This window comes from Clinocottus analis, unplaced genomic scaffold (genome assembly GCF_023055335.1).
Source record: "Clinocottus analis isolate CAN_PGR_092001 unplaced genomic scaffold, fCliAna1.0.p SCAF_3, whole genome shotgun sequence".
NCBI classification, from domain to species: Eukaryota; Metazoa; Chordata; class Actinopteri; order Perciformes; family Cottidae; genus Clinocottus; species Clinocottus analis.
Window position 1 is genome coordinate 17,668,665 of NW_027176042.1, and position 16,348 is coordinate 17,685,012.

The 16,348-nt window shown below is 39.9% G+C and overlaps 1 protein-coding gene across 5 annotated transcripts in view; it reads left to right on the plus strand.

Annotated features, from left to right (window-relative positions):
- Positions 1-61: 61 nt before the first annotated feature.
- Positions 62-16,348, plus strand: part of arhgap9 (Rho GTPase activating protein 9) — a 37,513-nt gene continuing 21,226 nt past the window's right edge. For 4 of the 5 annotated variants that reach the window (XM_068594302.1, XM_068594306.1, XM_068594307.1 and 1 more), the window contains exons 1-5: positions 62-266; positions 8,403-8,490; positions 12,656-13,005; positions 13,710-13,908; positions 14,264-14,664. In XM_068594302.1, coding sequence (XP_068450403.1) covers positions 12,784-13,005; positions 13,710-13,908; positions 14,264-14,664 — 822 coding nt within the window. In that variant the 5' untranslated portion in view covers positions 62-266; positions 8,403-8,490; positions 12,656-12,783. The remainder of the gene's footprint in view (positions 267-8,402; positions 8,491-12,655; positions 13,006-13,709; positions 13,909-14,263; positions 14,665-16,348) is intronic. The other variant, XM_068594304.1, reaches the window with a different exon arrangement.

Genomic DNA, 16,348 nt, shown 5'->3' on the forward strand with positions numbered 1-16,348 from the left:
CTTAAACCACCAAACACACACAGTGAAAGCTATTTTTTATCCGCTTAAAGCGCCAGGAGGGTGTATCATCATGGGCTGCACCGGGCAACTTAGTGCCAACGTATGACTGTTAATGTGAAAAAGTGCACGGCGGAGTTCTCTTCTGTGCTTCCGTTTATCTAAATTGTGTGAAGTTATCAATATTTGTATTCGAGAAAAGGCGCAACTCCTGCTCTCTGCAGTTCACTCCAAAACATTCAACTGAGCTGTCATCACGTCGCTGCAAGGTGAGTGATGCAGTGTCCCTGATATGCAAAGATGAGATTTCAGCTTATTTTTTTTGGGTCAGATAATTTGTTTTCTGCTGCCAAATATTACATCACTGCAGGACATGTTTTCTACAGTTGTCCATTCACCATCGGCATTGTATTATACTGTTAGGATAACTGTATAAACTATGGGCTGGATGTGTAAATTAGGTCATTCATCAGAAAAATAGTACACTTAAATGTGATGCAGGCATATTTAAGTAAATACTTTTCAAGTTAAATCACAGTATTTTATCATTTGCCACATCTGGCCACTGGTTAAAAAAACAAACATTATCACTCAAACTAATCAGGCATTGAGAAGCAACTCTTATCAGCATGAACACGCTTGTCAGAACGCGTTTTAATGGTACTTTTATTTATTATCACCATTCTGGACATATATGAAAGTTGTTTCTGCTTTATCTAAAATAAATCATTACAAACTGATTTATTTTAAAGCTTTAATAGATATGATTACAATGTGAAGATCTACTCAATCCACTGTACAGTTTGTGCAAAAACATTCTAGACCAATGCTTCAAATCTAACAGCAAGCCAACTTTTTCCAAAACAACTTTTTTTTCCACATCAAACCACACTTAGCCTTGACTGTCACAACCGCTCAAACTCCACTGAGACCAGCATGCACTAAAAACACCTCCAACCATTTAACACCTTTCAGAGTGTAGATCTATATACATACATACATACACACATACACACATACACACATACATACATACATACATACATACATACATACATACATACATACATACATACATACATACACACACACATACATACATACATACATACATACATACATACATACAGACTTTTTGAAAATCAAATGCTCATTCTTTCTTTTGATTGTTGTATACCTAATCCTTCAGAGGATGATGTATTCTCACATATTCCATCACCAGAATGGTGCTGACTCCATGACCTCATTTGTCATTTAATGTCACAATGATAAGAATCGCTAATCTCAGCACTATACACATGACAGACCTCTTGGCATACAAATACATTTGCATTGTACCGTGAGCGCGTTTCCGCCCTTACATGCTTCTCAGGAAGTGCATGGACGGGTTAACCACAAGGTTTGATGGAAACAGTTTGACGCATTGCATTTTTACTGTTCCATAATCTTTCTTAAGTCCATGCAAAGCAGGAGATTTGCTCCCCTTTTCGCCAGCCTGTGTCGACACTGGCTTGGAAGATTATTCTCCAGTTGCAACTTTTGCTGATTAAAAGTGCCTTTGTGCAGTGCAGTATTAGCAGGAGGGTTACGAGTCCGTTGTAATTGCTAGTGTGCTTCACAGACTGCTGCTGTGGATGCAGCGTCAAAGACAGCTTTAGAGACCGCAGTGATTTACATTGTGGTGTGTTGCCAGTGAGATTATTCTGTTGCTTTGGGCTATCTGGTGTGAGGCGTTTGCACAGACTAGGTGACAGCCACAACACATGTGTGTGTCTCTGCATGCAGTTTTGTGACATATAGTCCTTCAAAATAAACTACCAAATCTGATCTGACAGATTGATTTTTTTTTTTTGTACTGACATACTCGTTTGTCTCATCAGATCACATTGGTCTGTTGAAGTAAAGATGGAAGATCTTACTAAGTATATTTCTCTACGAGTCAAACTAATCTCATGTAATATTTAATTATGACACAATCATCTAAAAATACCAGTTCAGTGAGATGTATTGACTTGTTTTTAGACAATGCATCTTGAATTTCTTGGTAAATTAAAAAATACTACTTTTTAGCATTACTTCCTGATAGTAGCAAAATAAAGAATGAGTTTTCACAGCTAATTTCAAGATCTCTTTTTGTCTTGAAAGGCCTAAAAAATAATTTTGATGAAGAAATCTTACCAATCAAATTTCCCTTTGCTCTTTTGGATTTATGTTTTACTTATTACAAGCAAAAACACCTTGTATTCATTGTTTTTTTGATCTTTTAAAACTTATTTTGGTGGCCTTTTCCCCCAATGTAGTTGTGATTAACGTCATTTGAAACTTTCTGTCAATGACGTCTGATCTTTCTACAGTTCTTTGTCACAAAAAACAACTCATGACCCAAGTTGTCACGTGTCATACTTTCAAGAGCAAGGGAACATGTTTGGCCATGTTTAAGAACTATATAATGTCATTAAAAATATATCAGTGTGTTGCCAGTTTAATACACCTCGCTGTAACTGATGCAGTTTAATACAACTGCTCTGCAGTGCTTAAACCCGGTTTCCTATTTACTGTACATGAAAGCAGCTTACTGTGTCACAACCACGGGACAGTGTAGCTCCACCTACACTCACATCTGTGCTCTGTTTTAATCCAGTTTAATCCAGTATTTATTTTTTAGTATCCATGCAATGATTAGTGCTTTTATTAGCTAGCACTACACAAAGGCACTATAAGCATGGCCCCAGAAACTCTCACCCAGACAGCAATTACCTCGTTAGCAATCAATTATCAAATCTTCCGACAAATAAAAGAAACAAATATCTGGCTGTTGCCGGACTGTAATAAACCCGTCCAATGAGTTAATTTGACTAAAGTGTAATAATTGATCGGGCTACCTGGCTGTCTACCTTCCCGCAGACATTTTGCCCATGCACTCATTGCTAATCATCGGCGTTTTCAACAAACTGCTAGATTGACAGCCGTGAGTACTAACGACAGCCATGTTTGTAGTTCACATTCATTAAGATCATTTTGATGGAGTGGCTTTGGAGGGAGGCCGGAAGGGACGCCTCACTGGTGTCAACTTGTTGACTTTCTCGCTAGCTTTAGCCACATTTAGAGCTTGTGTTGCTAGCTATACTTTCTGTCACAGACTGTAGATAAGAAGTAGTCGTCATGGCTTCAGCCACTGGTTTGTGGACCGCCGCCTTGAAACCTTGAGTTTGGTGAATTGGCCTTCGCCATCTTGGATTACAACCGTCACCATCTTGGGTTTTTGCAACTAATGAACGGAAGTTAACATTTTTAAAAACACGCAGAAGGGACATAAGTAACGGCAGCAACCTGTCAATCACAGTAAGCTCGCCCCAAAACATACTCCGCTTTAAGTTCTATTTTTCTTCAAACGGGACCATGATTTACTAAATAAACATCATACTGCGTTGAAGAGTAGAAACTAGCGATTGACTCCATAAACTCATGTTTAACCATGTTAACTGAGATAAAAAAAAAATCAAGTGCAAAGTAGGGTAATTTTCTCATTGACTTCCACACATGTTGGACTCTTTGCTGCTGGAGGAGAAGATAAAAGAAAAGATGAATGCAAATTTAAGACATAGGCTTCACTTGTCAGAACTGAAGGTTTCCGCATGCTTTCAATAAAAGAAACGTTGGCAAGTTTTTCAGGTAAATATTTTCTTTTTGCTAGTTTCTTAAAATGAACAATCATATCTTTTAAGAAGAAATACAATTGAAGGAAAATGGTTCTTGGAAAATAAGTACATTGAATACTTGAATTAACCTAAAGGCACCATGGGTAAACACTCCTCCAATGCCTTACACATACCAACCCTTTGTTGTTATTTGTGTAATGTTCCTTTATTGAACAAATAACTCCTTTAGCCCTGTGGAAGCATCAAAGCTGTGTCTGCGTATAGGTGCCTCTGGTGTTTGCCTTAAGAGGTTTAGCTGCTCTTCCTTGTCCCTCAACAGTTTCGTGCTCTCTTCAGCTGCACACGGCTGAAAGTGGGTCTTTGACTTGCCTGATAGCTTTTGACAGCTCACTCTCATCCCCGGTGGATCAATGGAGCTCAGCGCTCTTCATTAGAAACATCAATGTACCGCACATTCCCACAGGCTCAGCAACAACCCTCCAGCTCAGTCAGAGAGTGAAGCTTTATTTTGTTATTCTCCAAAAGATCCTTCTTGACTTCTGTGTGACATTTTATGCACGTTAATTGAAGAATATTGTGAGAAAATGGTGAAAGAAGAATAGTTTGTTTGCCATTAATTGATACTTGATAAACTACTATGATCGACAATGTGCACCATGTTGGTCAGACATCACCTTAAATGTGAATAAAACATTATTGTTTATTCTGGTTTATATCACATAGAATAACAAATATGTGTAACACTTCTTATTCTCTTTGACTGCTGCGGACAGAAATCCATATCATGGCAACATTGGTCTCATATCAGTCATTAAATAGTCTTACTTATTTTGAGTAGGGCATGAAGGTCAAAATCTTGAAATAATTCATCATGCCTATTAATGCTGAAACTAATAGTTGTTTAACAGCAGAAAAAAATGCTTTAAAGTTTGATAATCAGTGAATCTTTTAATTCATGTTTCAATCATCTTGGAAAGCAGTTTGTGGCTTTATTGTAAAATTCTTTAACAACATTAGGTGATTTTATTCTGTATTTCCACATACAAAAGAAAAGCTGCTTATGAAAATAAGAAGCATTTTCCCAAGCATATTTCTGAAATAAGCGTATTATTATTTAACTAGAAGTACACTAGCAGCATATTTTTCACCTTCCATTTTTTTCTATAAAATGTGTAAGCTAATTAAAAATGTAATGCTTGAATTAATTCTTTCCAGAGTTTAAAATGCCCCCTGAGCAATCCCGCGCTACGTTGCCTAACTGGCAAACGCTTGTCTCTCTGGTTTCTGTTAATGTTCAAATGGCGAGGAACTGGAATATTATACCAGTGAACTCTCTGAAGAAGTTTGCTATGTGTCGATGCAGGCTGCAGGGTTCATTGTAAACACAAGTGTTGCGTCAGCAAATGCTTGAAATGATGGCATCACACATATGAAATGTTGTTATGTGCAACAAGAAACAAATAGCACACAGGACTGGAGACACTGGAGATGGTATAGTTGGTCACAGAGGTTGTTGTCATGATGATAGTAGAGAGCATGAGCCAATGACTGCTTTACTGTCATCATCTGCTTTTTGATTGGCTCTCTGACAATTTACACAGCTAATCACCGAAGGAATCCAGCCCACCTGTTTAGTCACACACACACACACACACACACACACACACACACACACACACACAAATGAATTCATACACACGCTCACACAGGCAGCGAGCTGTCACACTGGGAAAAGCAGTGTGTATTTCAGTGTCTCTCTCTGGTCTAATCATCAATAATGCATGGCGTTGGGAGGATGAAAGGCTGTTTTGGCTTGAGGCATGTGTCTCATATGGAGAGAGAGACATAAGCTCTAGTAGATATAACTGTACCATAGAAAAAGTGAATGGCTCTCCATGGCTGTCCTCAGAAGTCTTTGAAGCGGATGGGGGACCGATGTCAGGCTAAATGTTTACGTTAGTTTTAATTTGTTTGTACCAGCAACATTTTTTTATTTATTTATGTGTTTTTTTGTCTCAATTAAGGATTTAAGATTTAGACTGTGTGGTCAATGTACATACTGTAAATTCATCCGAGACGAAAAGGTTAGAAGAATTTGACATGACCTTTGGTGAAGCAGCGTCTACATTAAAGTTGTCGATGGCCAATGTCAAAGTATTCTCAAAGTTTTCAATTTGTGATCATGTAATCTGTTTCAGTTGTGGTCATATAGCTCATGGCGCAATTTTTCAATAATTTTACAAAACATTTCAAGACACTTCTGTGCTTAAGCCACGGCATACTGGTGTGCTACAACTGGGTTTTCCCATAATGATGTGGACACATGATGCAAGGCTTCACCTCACACAGCCTCACCTGGCTTTAAATTGGGGCTCATAACTGAGAAACCATTGGGTGCTTGTTTGTATGTGAAACAAAGGAGACCATGCACACGCAGCATGGCTCATCATGTCACTGTAAAGAGCAGCAGCTGTTTGGCTGACACAGATATTAAATCAGTAGTCCTGTTATTTTTAAGTGGTGCACTTATTTTTGTGGTGATTAAAGTTACTGAACAGTGTGTATCGTGTGGTGCAACTTCTCTTCTCTCATTTTCCTGCGAACCCTTTGGTTATAGACATTCATATGTAAATACAGTACAATGTGTGTGTGTGTGTGTGTGAGCGTGTGTGTTTGCAAAGTGTATACGGATGTGGGAGAGCACGCAACAGCCCTTTGAAGTTCCTCATTCACTCTATACTCCTCTTCCCCATGTCTCATCTCTCTTTGAAGACCATGTAGCCATGATTATTAAAGCTGCCCTCTTTCCACTTCAAACGTATGGAATGAATATGGATATGATATGACACCAAACTCTCCACGTCCGACACCATCCCCTCCTCTCCCGTCCTGCTGTGTGGTGAAGTTTGATCGGCCCTGCCATCTTAAACAGTCTCTGTTGGCGTTAAACTAGCCATTCAGGGACTTGAGGCATGCGCTATTTGGAGTAGTTATGACATTGCTTAATAGACAGCTGCAGGGGAACGTCGCAAGTTCGTTGTCATTTTATTAATAAAGCTTGTGGTCCTGCCCTTTTTTTCTGGCACCATCTCAGCTGATTGGTGTCCTTTGTCAGCTTTGTAAATGAAACATCAGCTGCTCGTTTCATCCGCCAGACATATAATTTATTACATGGTAATTTGCATTCTCTCTCTCTCTCTCTCTCTCTCTCTCTCTCTCTCTCTCTCTCTCTCTCTCTCTCTCTCTCTCTCTCTCTCTCTCTCTCTCACACACACACACAGTGCCCTCCAGCCTTGGGGTATTTTACACAATGTCATGATAATGTTATCTTAAGGAGGTTTTGCATGCATGCTTAAGCCCATAAGCTACATATTGATAAAAACAGTAATGCTTTTTCCAAACCATATCATATGTTTTTATACCTCCCGTAAATCTCAGGCTGCCCGTAAAGTTGCTCCTAACTGTTGCACAGTGTGATGACAATGCTACTTTGAGTCCTCCCACGATGAAATATCTTTGGTTGGCCGTCACTGTGCAGAAGGTTGTATTGTGTGTGCTGTGCATTTCATTGTTGTTGTTATTGCTGTGTATGGTAAGGGTGTTGTATGTGCTGTTTTCACACAGAAAGGGGACCGTTTCTTATGTGCACATAGACCAGCGGGATTTGGTTTGTGTGACGTGGAAACTTGAAACCCAATAGAAACACAACAAACATTTTCATATTCATATATTCTGAATCTGATTTATTTTTTATGGTGGAGAATGAATACATGTAATTTAAGATATTTTAAGTCATAAAACTCCTTCTGTGTTAAAATCAAATTATTGTTACTGTGATGGATTAACAATCTCAAGCAAGCTTCAAGTGGGTGTTCCCATTGTGTGAAGAGCCGAGGAGCCATGACTGCCTGAAAGTTGTGACGTAGATCTAAAAAAATAATGTATGCTTTGGAAAATGGCTAAAACATGCAAAAAAAAACATGCAAAAACACTTATAATCCTTTCTAAAGTATTTAAGCTAGTGATGTAAAATGTTGGTTGTATAGCATCACCTTTGTTGTACTGATGATTATGTCTGGTATGTGAAACACTTCATATTGAAACTTAAAAGTGAACAAAGCCTGAGATCACTTGGGTGAACATAATGTCCATTTGGTGGATGCGCTAACTGTGTGCTGAATCTCTGATGAGTGGCACTGTTGAACAAGCTCTGTGCGGGGGTCGATTGCCCAATCAATTCACTGGTTGCTTTTGTTTGGTCATCACACAAGATCTCTTTGGCTCTGTTTCCCTCTCTAGCTATGTTCCTCTTTCTTAAGTTCAAACGTGGTGTATTTGCAGGAATACGTATCAACCAGCTGACACTCTCTGTCACTTCCTGTGTCTTCATCTTCCAGGCAAAATGTTGACTGAATGGGGGAAGGTAGGTTAGCAGGGGTTCAATGAGTGGAGGCAGGATAATTTCGCTGCATTAGATTAACTGTGTGTGTGTGTGTGTGTGTGTGAGTGCGTGAGCGAGAGAGATTGAGTGATTGTCTGCAGGAAGGAGCTGCTAGCTTCTGTCCATTTGTTGTGGTTCTCTGCCCCACCTTTTCCATAACCCCTCTGTGTTGGTTCTCTATTCTTTGTCATGCCCGGCAGCAATGACTCTTTTTGTATATTGTGCTGGAGGGGAGTATTAAATAAATTAAATCGATTAAATACATTTGAATCTTTTTTTTTAATGGATTTCTTTTTGTTTTTAAGGTTTACCGATGGGGTTGCATGCATGGATTTGACTGCAGAGTGAGCTGGTGACCTTGTTGACTAGAAACTCTTTCACTTCAGGACCATGGTGAGTTGCTCATGTGCTCTCTCTCTCTCGCTCTTGCTCTCTAACTTTGTCTCTCGCATGCATGCACAAATTGTATACTCTCCATCTCTTCAGCTCAGTCTGACGTGCGTGCACACGAGGGTTGGAGTGCAATAACTTAAGCAAAGTCACACAGACAAATAACATGGAGCTTTCTCAAAGTTTGTCCTCCTCTGTCTTTGTTGCTCTCATTTCTTCCCATTCCAATCTTTAATTTTTCCTGCCCTCCATGTTTTCTCCTCCATCACTCCATTTGTGTTGTTGACACAACATCTTAAGTCCTGCGCCCCCTGGCAAAAACAATCATTCCCTCTCAACAGGCATGGCGGTGTGCCTGACTCTGTCTCTGACACCATATGGGCCTCTCTGTATGTTTGGCCATGTGACGCCAGCACCCTGTCTGCTGCCATCTGACCTGCAAATGGAAACACAGCCTGGCCTAATTTTTCCTTTGCAGATTCTAATTTGTCGTCATCACAATCTATTCTTTCCTTTTTCTTCTAATTTTCACTGTTGGTGGATTCGGCTTTTGCTTTTAGTGGTAAAATAAAGTCAGCATTTTTATTTGTCTGAATGATGTCAGAGAGCAAATTAGGTTGTGAATCCGCCACAAAAACTATAATTAAATCACAGAGCCTGACTTATTCTGTCACCCTTTAGCGAGCAGTCTGAGCCGTTGCCCTTTGGAAGCTTTTTTTTAAAGTGCCTAAACTCTGAATAATACAACAAGGGACTTTAACCTTCTTGTAACAGCCTCATTTGCACACAACACAATAAAGCCTCCTTTGTATGTGTTGAACATTTGTACCTGAGCGGATGAATTGAGGATGCCCAGCAACTGTGTCTAACTTCAGCCCTAACTCAAAACATATCACTTAAGATAAAGTGAGATGAAGCTCAACATTAGCTAGGGATCATTGATCGACATGTGTTTTGAGCAGTGAAGAGAAACAGGAAAAGACAAACAGGTGTGAAGCAAGAGCTCTTCCTGTCTGTGCGGGGAGAAGAACTCATGATAAATATTGTAGACAGGTTGTATGAATCTTCCTTTCTTCAAACCCAGGGCATGATGTAATTCTTCCCTGACAATCTAAATAGTACATTATACACTGCTGAAGCCACACAGCGATGGTACGCCAAACATATCTACTCTCTGTTTCAAGGCTCAGCTTGCTAGTAAGAAATACTTCTCAAAAAGCTGCACAGTAGTCAGATGGGGCAGCAGATGAAATCAGCATTACTCACTGTTTTTCACCACAACAGACTCTATTGGCTACAGGCTGGCGCTAAACTGTCTGAGATGTTTCATATCAGAAGAACAAATGGCAAGAGAGAGAGGAAATGACCCAAACTGTGGTTGAACCTTGACGCGTCGGCGGAGTTTCCTGTTTGCTTGCTCGCCTTGTACCTCTGACTTACGCCTCTGTCCCTCCTGGAGTTGTTATAAGAGCGCTATTGAGCACCAACACCTCCTCAACAGAAACATCTTTGAGCACTTTGTTATAATTTCCCTAGAAAAAGGTCTCAGTGGCATTTATTTTAAATTAGATCAGATTACACTTTAAAATGTGTCTTGCATCACAAATATTCTCTATTTCACATGAACGGTAAAAATACACATGAATAAATTAAGTAAGCTTACAGTATTACAAACATAGAGAGCTGCAGTGTATTCAGTTGTGTTCCCGAGAGGAATACTTCACCCACAAAATGAGCTGTTGTACACCAGTTACACACCCCATGTTACTTTGAATTCTTGAACAACCTCAACAACGATTTGAATAACATTTACTTTGCGATATGAAGACCCTGTTTTTTCATTTAACTTTAAGTGTCACAGCAAGTGATAGAAGCATTTACAAAGAGTGAAGAAGAGGCTTCCTGCACACCACAAGACTCTGCTTTGGACCAGCTAATTTACTTTATTAAATGACAAGCAATAAATACACTTCTGATTAGAAAACCTCTGACTCTCTCATTGAATATGCGGCATGGTTGTTGTTTTTTTGTTACCTTCTTTAATGTTTGTCCGACATGGTCCTTTAATTTATGTTGACTCAACCTCCTTTTTCATTGTCTTTCTTTCTTGTTTGTGCTGGTAATACAATTCAATACACATCCTGGCCAAATGATATGAAACGTGCTCGTATACCACACAAAAAAATATATTTTTCTATTTTTAGCTCCTTTTTCATAAAAGTCTGTTCTGTGCAGGTCTTTTGTTTGGTTCTTGTCTCAGTAAAAACATTTTATCCAGCACATCCTTCTTGATATATACTTTCATCCATGTATTGGTTTGCAGCTACCTCACAACCTTTGTCAGTCGTACTCGTGTAATGTGAGTGTTAAGACCTCAGCAGATGTCAGTCTAGTCGACCGTATTCATGTATTCCCAACGCAGAATGGTATTTATTCTGATTCATTACAATTTCATGAAGAGCCTTGGAAATGCTGCACTGTGCCAGTGTTGGCGAGCTGGGCAGACAGGCCTGCAGTGCTTTCGCGCGTGTGCTGGTTCTGAGGGATTTCACTGTAATTCTCTGTTGCCGTGGGGTTCACAGATTCAGTCCTGTGCTTTAATAACAGTGGGATTATCAAGGTTCAGCCAGCTAACCCTGCCCTCTCTGCCTTCACGTGACAGCTCCATCCAGCTTCATCCAGCCTGTCTCAGTTTTTCTATTTATTTTCATTTTCGTCCTGCCGATCTACTCTATTTGCACTCATTTTGGTACACCCCTGGCGTTCTTTTGTTTTGTCTTGCCCATCTCCAGTTTCGGATCCCCCTCAACCTTTCAGTAGTAAACAGGCACGTCTCTATTCATTTTCTGGTGTTTCTCTAGTTTGCCTCTCCCCCTTCTCACCCAGAGATGGGTTGGGCCTGACTGTGACTGAAGCACAGTTGCTAAGTGCCGAGGGATGCTCCCATGTCTACGAGGTGTGTGTGTATATTTTGTGAGTGTGTGTGGGTGTGTGTGTGTGCATGTACTGTGTGACGCTGTATTGGTATGTGTCTGGCAGAAAGTTAGATGTTCTGTTATGTAAGCGAGTCTTGGCTGGGAAGAGCAAGGGTTTAGCTTGGGGATGCTGGCTCAGGTGGAGAGACGGAGACAGATGCTATTTTGGGTATACTGCGCTCCTAACATCCTCCAAACGCATGAGTTATTCACTCACACATGTCTGTTAGTTCTACCAGGATGAAAGAACAACAGAAAATGGATTTTGTGCAAATATGTGCAGTGACATTTTATCCTCATGTCTGTCAAGTACATTCAGATTGGGAGCCATAATTAATAGCCCATTCTTTTGAGAATTCATTAATTGTTTTAGGCCATATATTAAGAAGAAATTGCAAATTGACTCATTCTGTATCTTAAATTTGAGGATTTTCTGATTTACTGTAAATGGGTGAATGGAAAAAATTGTAGCAGCTCCACTTCTGTGTTCTAGGTTTCTAGGTTATATATATATATATATATATATATATATATATATATATATATATATATATATATATATATATATATATATATATATGTATGTATGTATGTATGTATGTATGTATGTATGTATATATAGCAATTATATATATATATATAAATATATATATATATATATATATATATAAATATGTATGTATATATATATATATATATATATATATATATATATATATATATATATATATATATATATATATATATGTGAAAGAGAGAGATAACGCATTAGTTACAACTTTCCACCAATATGGTTGATTCCATTATTTATATTATTATGGTTGTGCTGCAGCTAAAGATTGTTTCATTATTAATTAATCTGAAAATAATTTTCTCAATTAATTTATCAGAGCAAATGTTTAACATTTGTGGAACTACGCGTCTTCCAACCTTCTTTTCCAATGTAACTTGCCATACATGTTTACGTTTTTTCGCTCCCCAGATTAACGTCCATTTTTAGCACTAAATGGATTCATGTTCTCTCCCTTTGAACCGGCACACAGCCAGGTTACATTTTATCATTGTTCTGACAGCTTCAGTAATCTCTCTCTCTCTCTCTCTCTCTCTCTCTCTCTCTCTCTCTCTCTCTCTCTCTCTCTCTCTCTCTCTCTCTCTCTCTCCATCTCTCTCTCTCTCTGTCCATCTTTCTCCAGTTTCAGAGCATGGCACTGGCCTGGCTCCAGTCTCACCTGCCCTGTACTACACTGATCAGTATCACCAGTGTCAACCATCAGCTCGCGTCCAGAGCAGCTTGCTGAACCGGACTGTGTGGAGAGCCGCCATGCTGTCTGGGACATGGCGCCGTTCGGTGGGGCACCAGCAGTCTGCTGCGGCACCTGTGGTGACCCCCAGAAGCATGACGGTGTGCGGGGTCCCCAGCGGCACGGTGGTCCTCGAGGCGCAGTATGACTACAACTACCGCGGCGCTGATGGGCGGCAGGTCTGCATCAGGGAGGGCGAACGGTTTATTCTCCTGAAAAAGACCAACACTGACTGGTGGCAGGTGAGACAACAGTTAATCTATAGTTTGTCTTGGTGAAACCAAAGATTAAAAAAAAAAAACATGAATGTAGCATCTATGGCTTTCTGCATTATGGGTTTCTGCAGGGAGGTTTCAGAGTGAAAACACTGCACTTATTCACCAAATTCTATATGTTTTTATTGTCATCAAATCCAATGAAAAGCCAAGACCAATGAATGCGATTCATCTCTCAATACCTTCTGACATCTGTACCCTATATATGTCTCTCAGGTCCAAGCCTATTTTGTTCTTAATAACCTAAATACTTAAAACAGTCACTAACATATACTTACACTTTTACAAAAGGACCCCAGCTCCATTTTTAGTGCATTTGTCAGGGACTATTTTTAGTTGATTAACGTCTCTATTATTTCCAATAACCTTGGATCTAAATGTGTGTTCATACAGTTCTTCCAAAATCTCCCGACAGTTGACACATATCTATCTATCAAAAAGCAGAAACACATTTAAAAAAGTGACATTAGCCACTAAGTTAAAAAAAGACAAACTGTGTGTTTCAAAAGAGAAGTACTGGGTTTTCTCGTTGCATCTGTCGGACGTGACAGGAACTGTAACACGTTTCTGCACAGCGTTCAGGCCTCAGCTGCGTTGGTTGACGCTCAGTTGAACTAAGTAGATTTATGTGGGAGAGAATAGCATTTGGAAATCTGTTTGTTCTTTGACAGGTGCGGCGGATCGGTGCGGCCAGCAAAACAAAGCCACTGTATGTTCCTGCTACGTATGTGACAGAGGTGCCCATCGCACCGATGCCCTCGCCACAGCGCCTGGTCGTGTCTGCCTCGCTGAACTCCAACCTCAAGATACTGCCGAGAGTGGCGCTCTCTCCTGGCCCAAAAGAGACAGGCTATAATGACCAGCGTCAAGGTAACGTGTGAGGGGACGACAGAGGAGACATCTGGTGTGTGCTTTTCATTTGAAGCTGGGGACGATATGGCCGAAATCTTCTTTCTGGATAAGTACTTTCTCATTAAAGTTAAGTGGAAAACGATCAGAAGAGTCAGCATGTGCTTGTTATCAGCAATGGAGATGACGTAATATCATGATGTCTCCATATATGTTTTTATCACAAGAGAATTCCTTTGAAAGACAATAAATGATCAGTTTTAATTCTGTAATATATCTTGTGTATTGATGTTTTTTTATTGTCTTTATGATAGAGGGAAACATGTTCTTTGTTGATCTGTGTAAATTAAGAATGCATTTTGCCTTCTTCCCTCAGTGAACAAACCATTCTTCCGCTCCATGGAAAACCTCAACTCCAACAGTGCCTTCCAGGGGCTGGACAACAACACCAGCAGGGGTGGAGGCCGCTTCCCCACCCTGCCCCTCTGGTCTGGTTTCACCTTTAACCCCAACGCTCCCACATCCCAATCAGGCCACCTCATGGTCCCTGGGTGCCCTGCAGCTTCCATGACACAACATAAAGCACCACCAAACCCCAGGGCGGTCCCCATGATCACTCGGAGCCAGAGCTCCAGCAACCTGCCTGAAAACCTGATGGAGAACCCGTACGACGAGGTGGGCGGCGGCTTAAGCAGCCGCGTCATCCACAGGATGCCCAAGAAGTCGTGTAGCCAATGGGACATGGTGGGAGCCTCCGGCAAGAAAACCCATCTGCAGGTAGGAAGAGGCAAGCCCTGCAAACCCCCAACAGATGTTACTCAAACATCTGGTTATTATTTGTGTTCATTTTTAATACATGGGTACGACATTTAACTTCAGCTGGTGTTTTAGATTTATGATGATTTGATGTTTTTTTGCAAAGCTGCTAGTGGCTGACGCTTCTTTCCTCCTGTTTTATTCTAATGACATTCAAGCTGAATGCCATGTTTTCAAAATCTTTTTTTTTTTTTTTACACTTTATTTTTGTACATCTCCTGGTCAATATTTTGTATTTGTATTTGATATTATGTTTCTTGACCTTTTTTTCCGGTTTGGATATGAGATGCATGGATGAACTTTATTACATTGTTTTTATCATTCAAAAAACAGCAAGACAAAATTATTGTACCTACAAGGTAATAAAACTGTTTCCGATTTTAGTTACACCAGAAAAGGTAGAACAAAGATTTTTTAAATCTCAAATCAAGGTATTGCAAGTTGAAGGAGATGAATATGTTTTAATCTGATACGCAGCAGTTACTCACTGGAAAATGGTCGAACAAAAGTCCCAACTGTATATTAAATTATTACATCCTGCTTCCTCTGATCCTGAATTTAAAGTAAGGTAAATTATGGAAAATAGGTCGAACAAATCCATACCTGGAGCTGGTGTTTGAGGAAGTGTGGGATTAGATTCATTTTTACTTCCTTTCACAAGCAAATTCCCTAATCTGATGGATTTACAAGTCGTAACACCCAAACTGTTATAAACCAGCTGTTAGTTTTTATCCTTAACTGTGCAAAGTATAACTTGAGAAACACATTTTTAAATGTATCATATAGTATTTTGTATTTGCCTTTAGGTCTTAACATACTTAATGCGATATTTGTTTCATTTCATTCAATCAGAGAAGCTTTTTTTCAGGTGGAAACAAATAAATCTACAAAACTGATTTAAATATTTTTTTTAAAGACCTTGCGCGATCCCACCAGACGACTGTGGCAGCAGAGGAGGTATTTGATTTACGTCTGTACTTGGCCGCTGTAATCTTCCTAGAGCAGCAATCAAGTTGGCATTGTGGTGACGTCGGCGCTTTCCTGCATTACATCAGAGGGGATTACACAAGGCGTCGTCGTTGAGAGAAATACTGAAGGTTATCTCTTATAAGGTCTCTCAGCTGAGGGAAGCTCCCACAGCCGAGTTTTGCTTCCACTGAACCGTGCGCGCCCCGGTGACTTCCGACTTCGGATAGCTGTGATCTCAGTAGAAATGACAGTGCTCCTTTTTATCCTTCTCATTTGCTCTTCCTCCCTGTCTGTTTCTGTATCGGTCCCTCTCTCGGAGGACCCTCTTTCGCTCCAGCCTTCAGTGAGCAAGATAGTGGCAGACACATCCAAACCACAACGGCCTGTTTTTCATCCAGAAAACATTCATCTGTATCAGGTCTTTTGAAAGTTCTGGTGATGCATTTCAATTTTATTAAATATTTGTCCTCCAGGGGGCAGAATGACATTTGAATTTAAAAGAGAGCAAATTGGCTCATGTTCATTTTTCAAAAGTTGTTTTCATGGTACTTTTTTGCCTTGATTTGTCAATACACCACATGGCCAATACTTTGTGTACACCTGAACATTACGCCAATGAAACATAAGTAGCATCTCTTCCCAAAAGAATAAGCAATTAATTATGTTAAAATGGTCT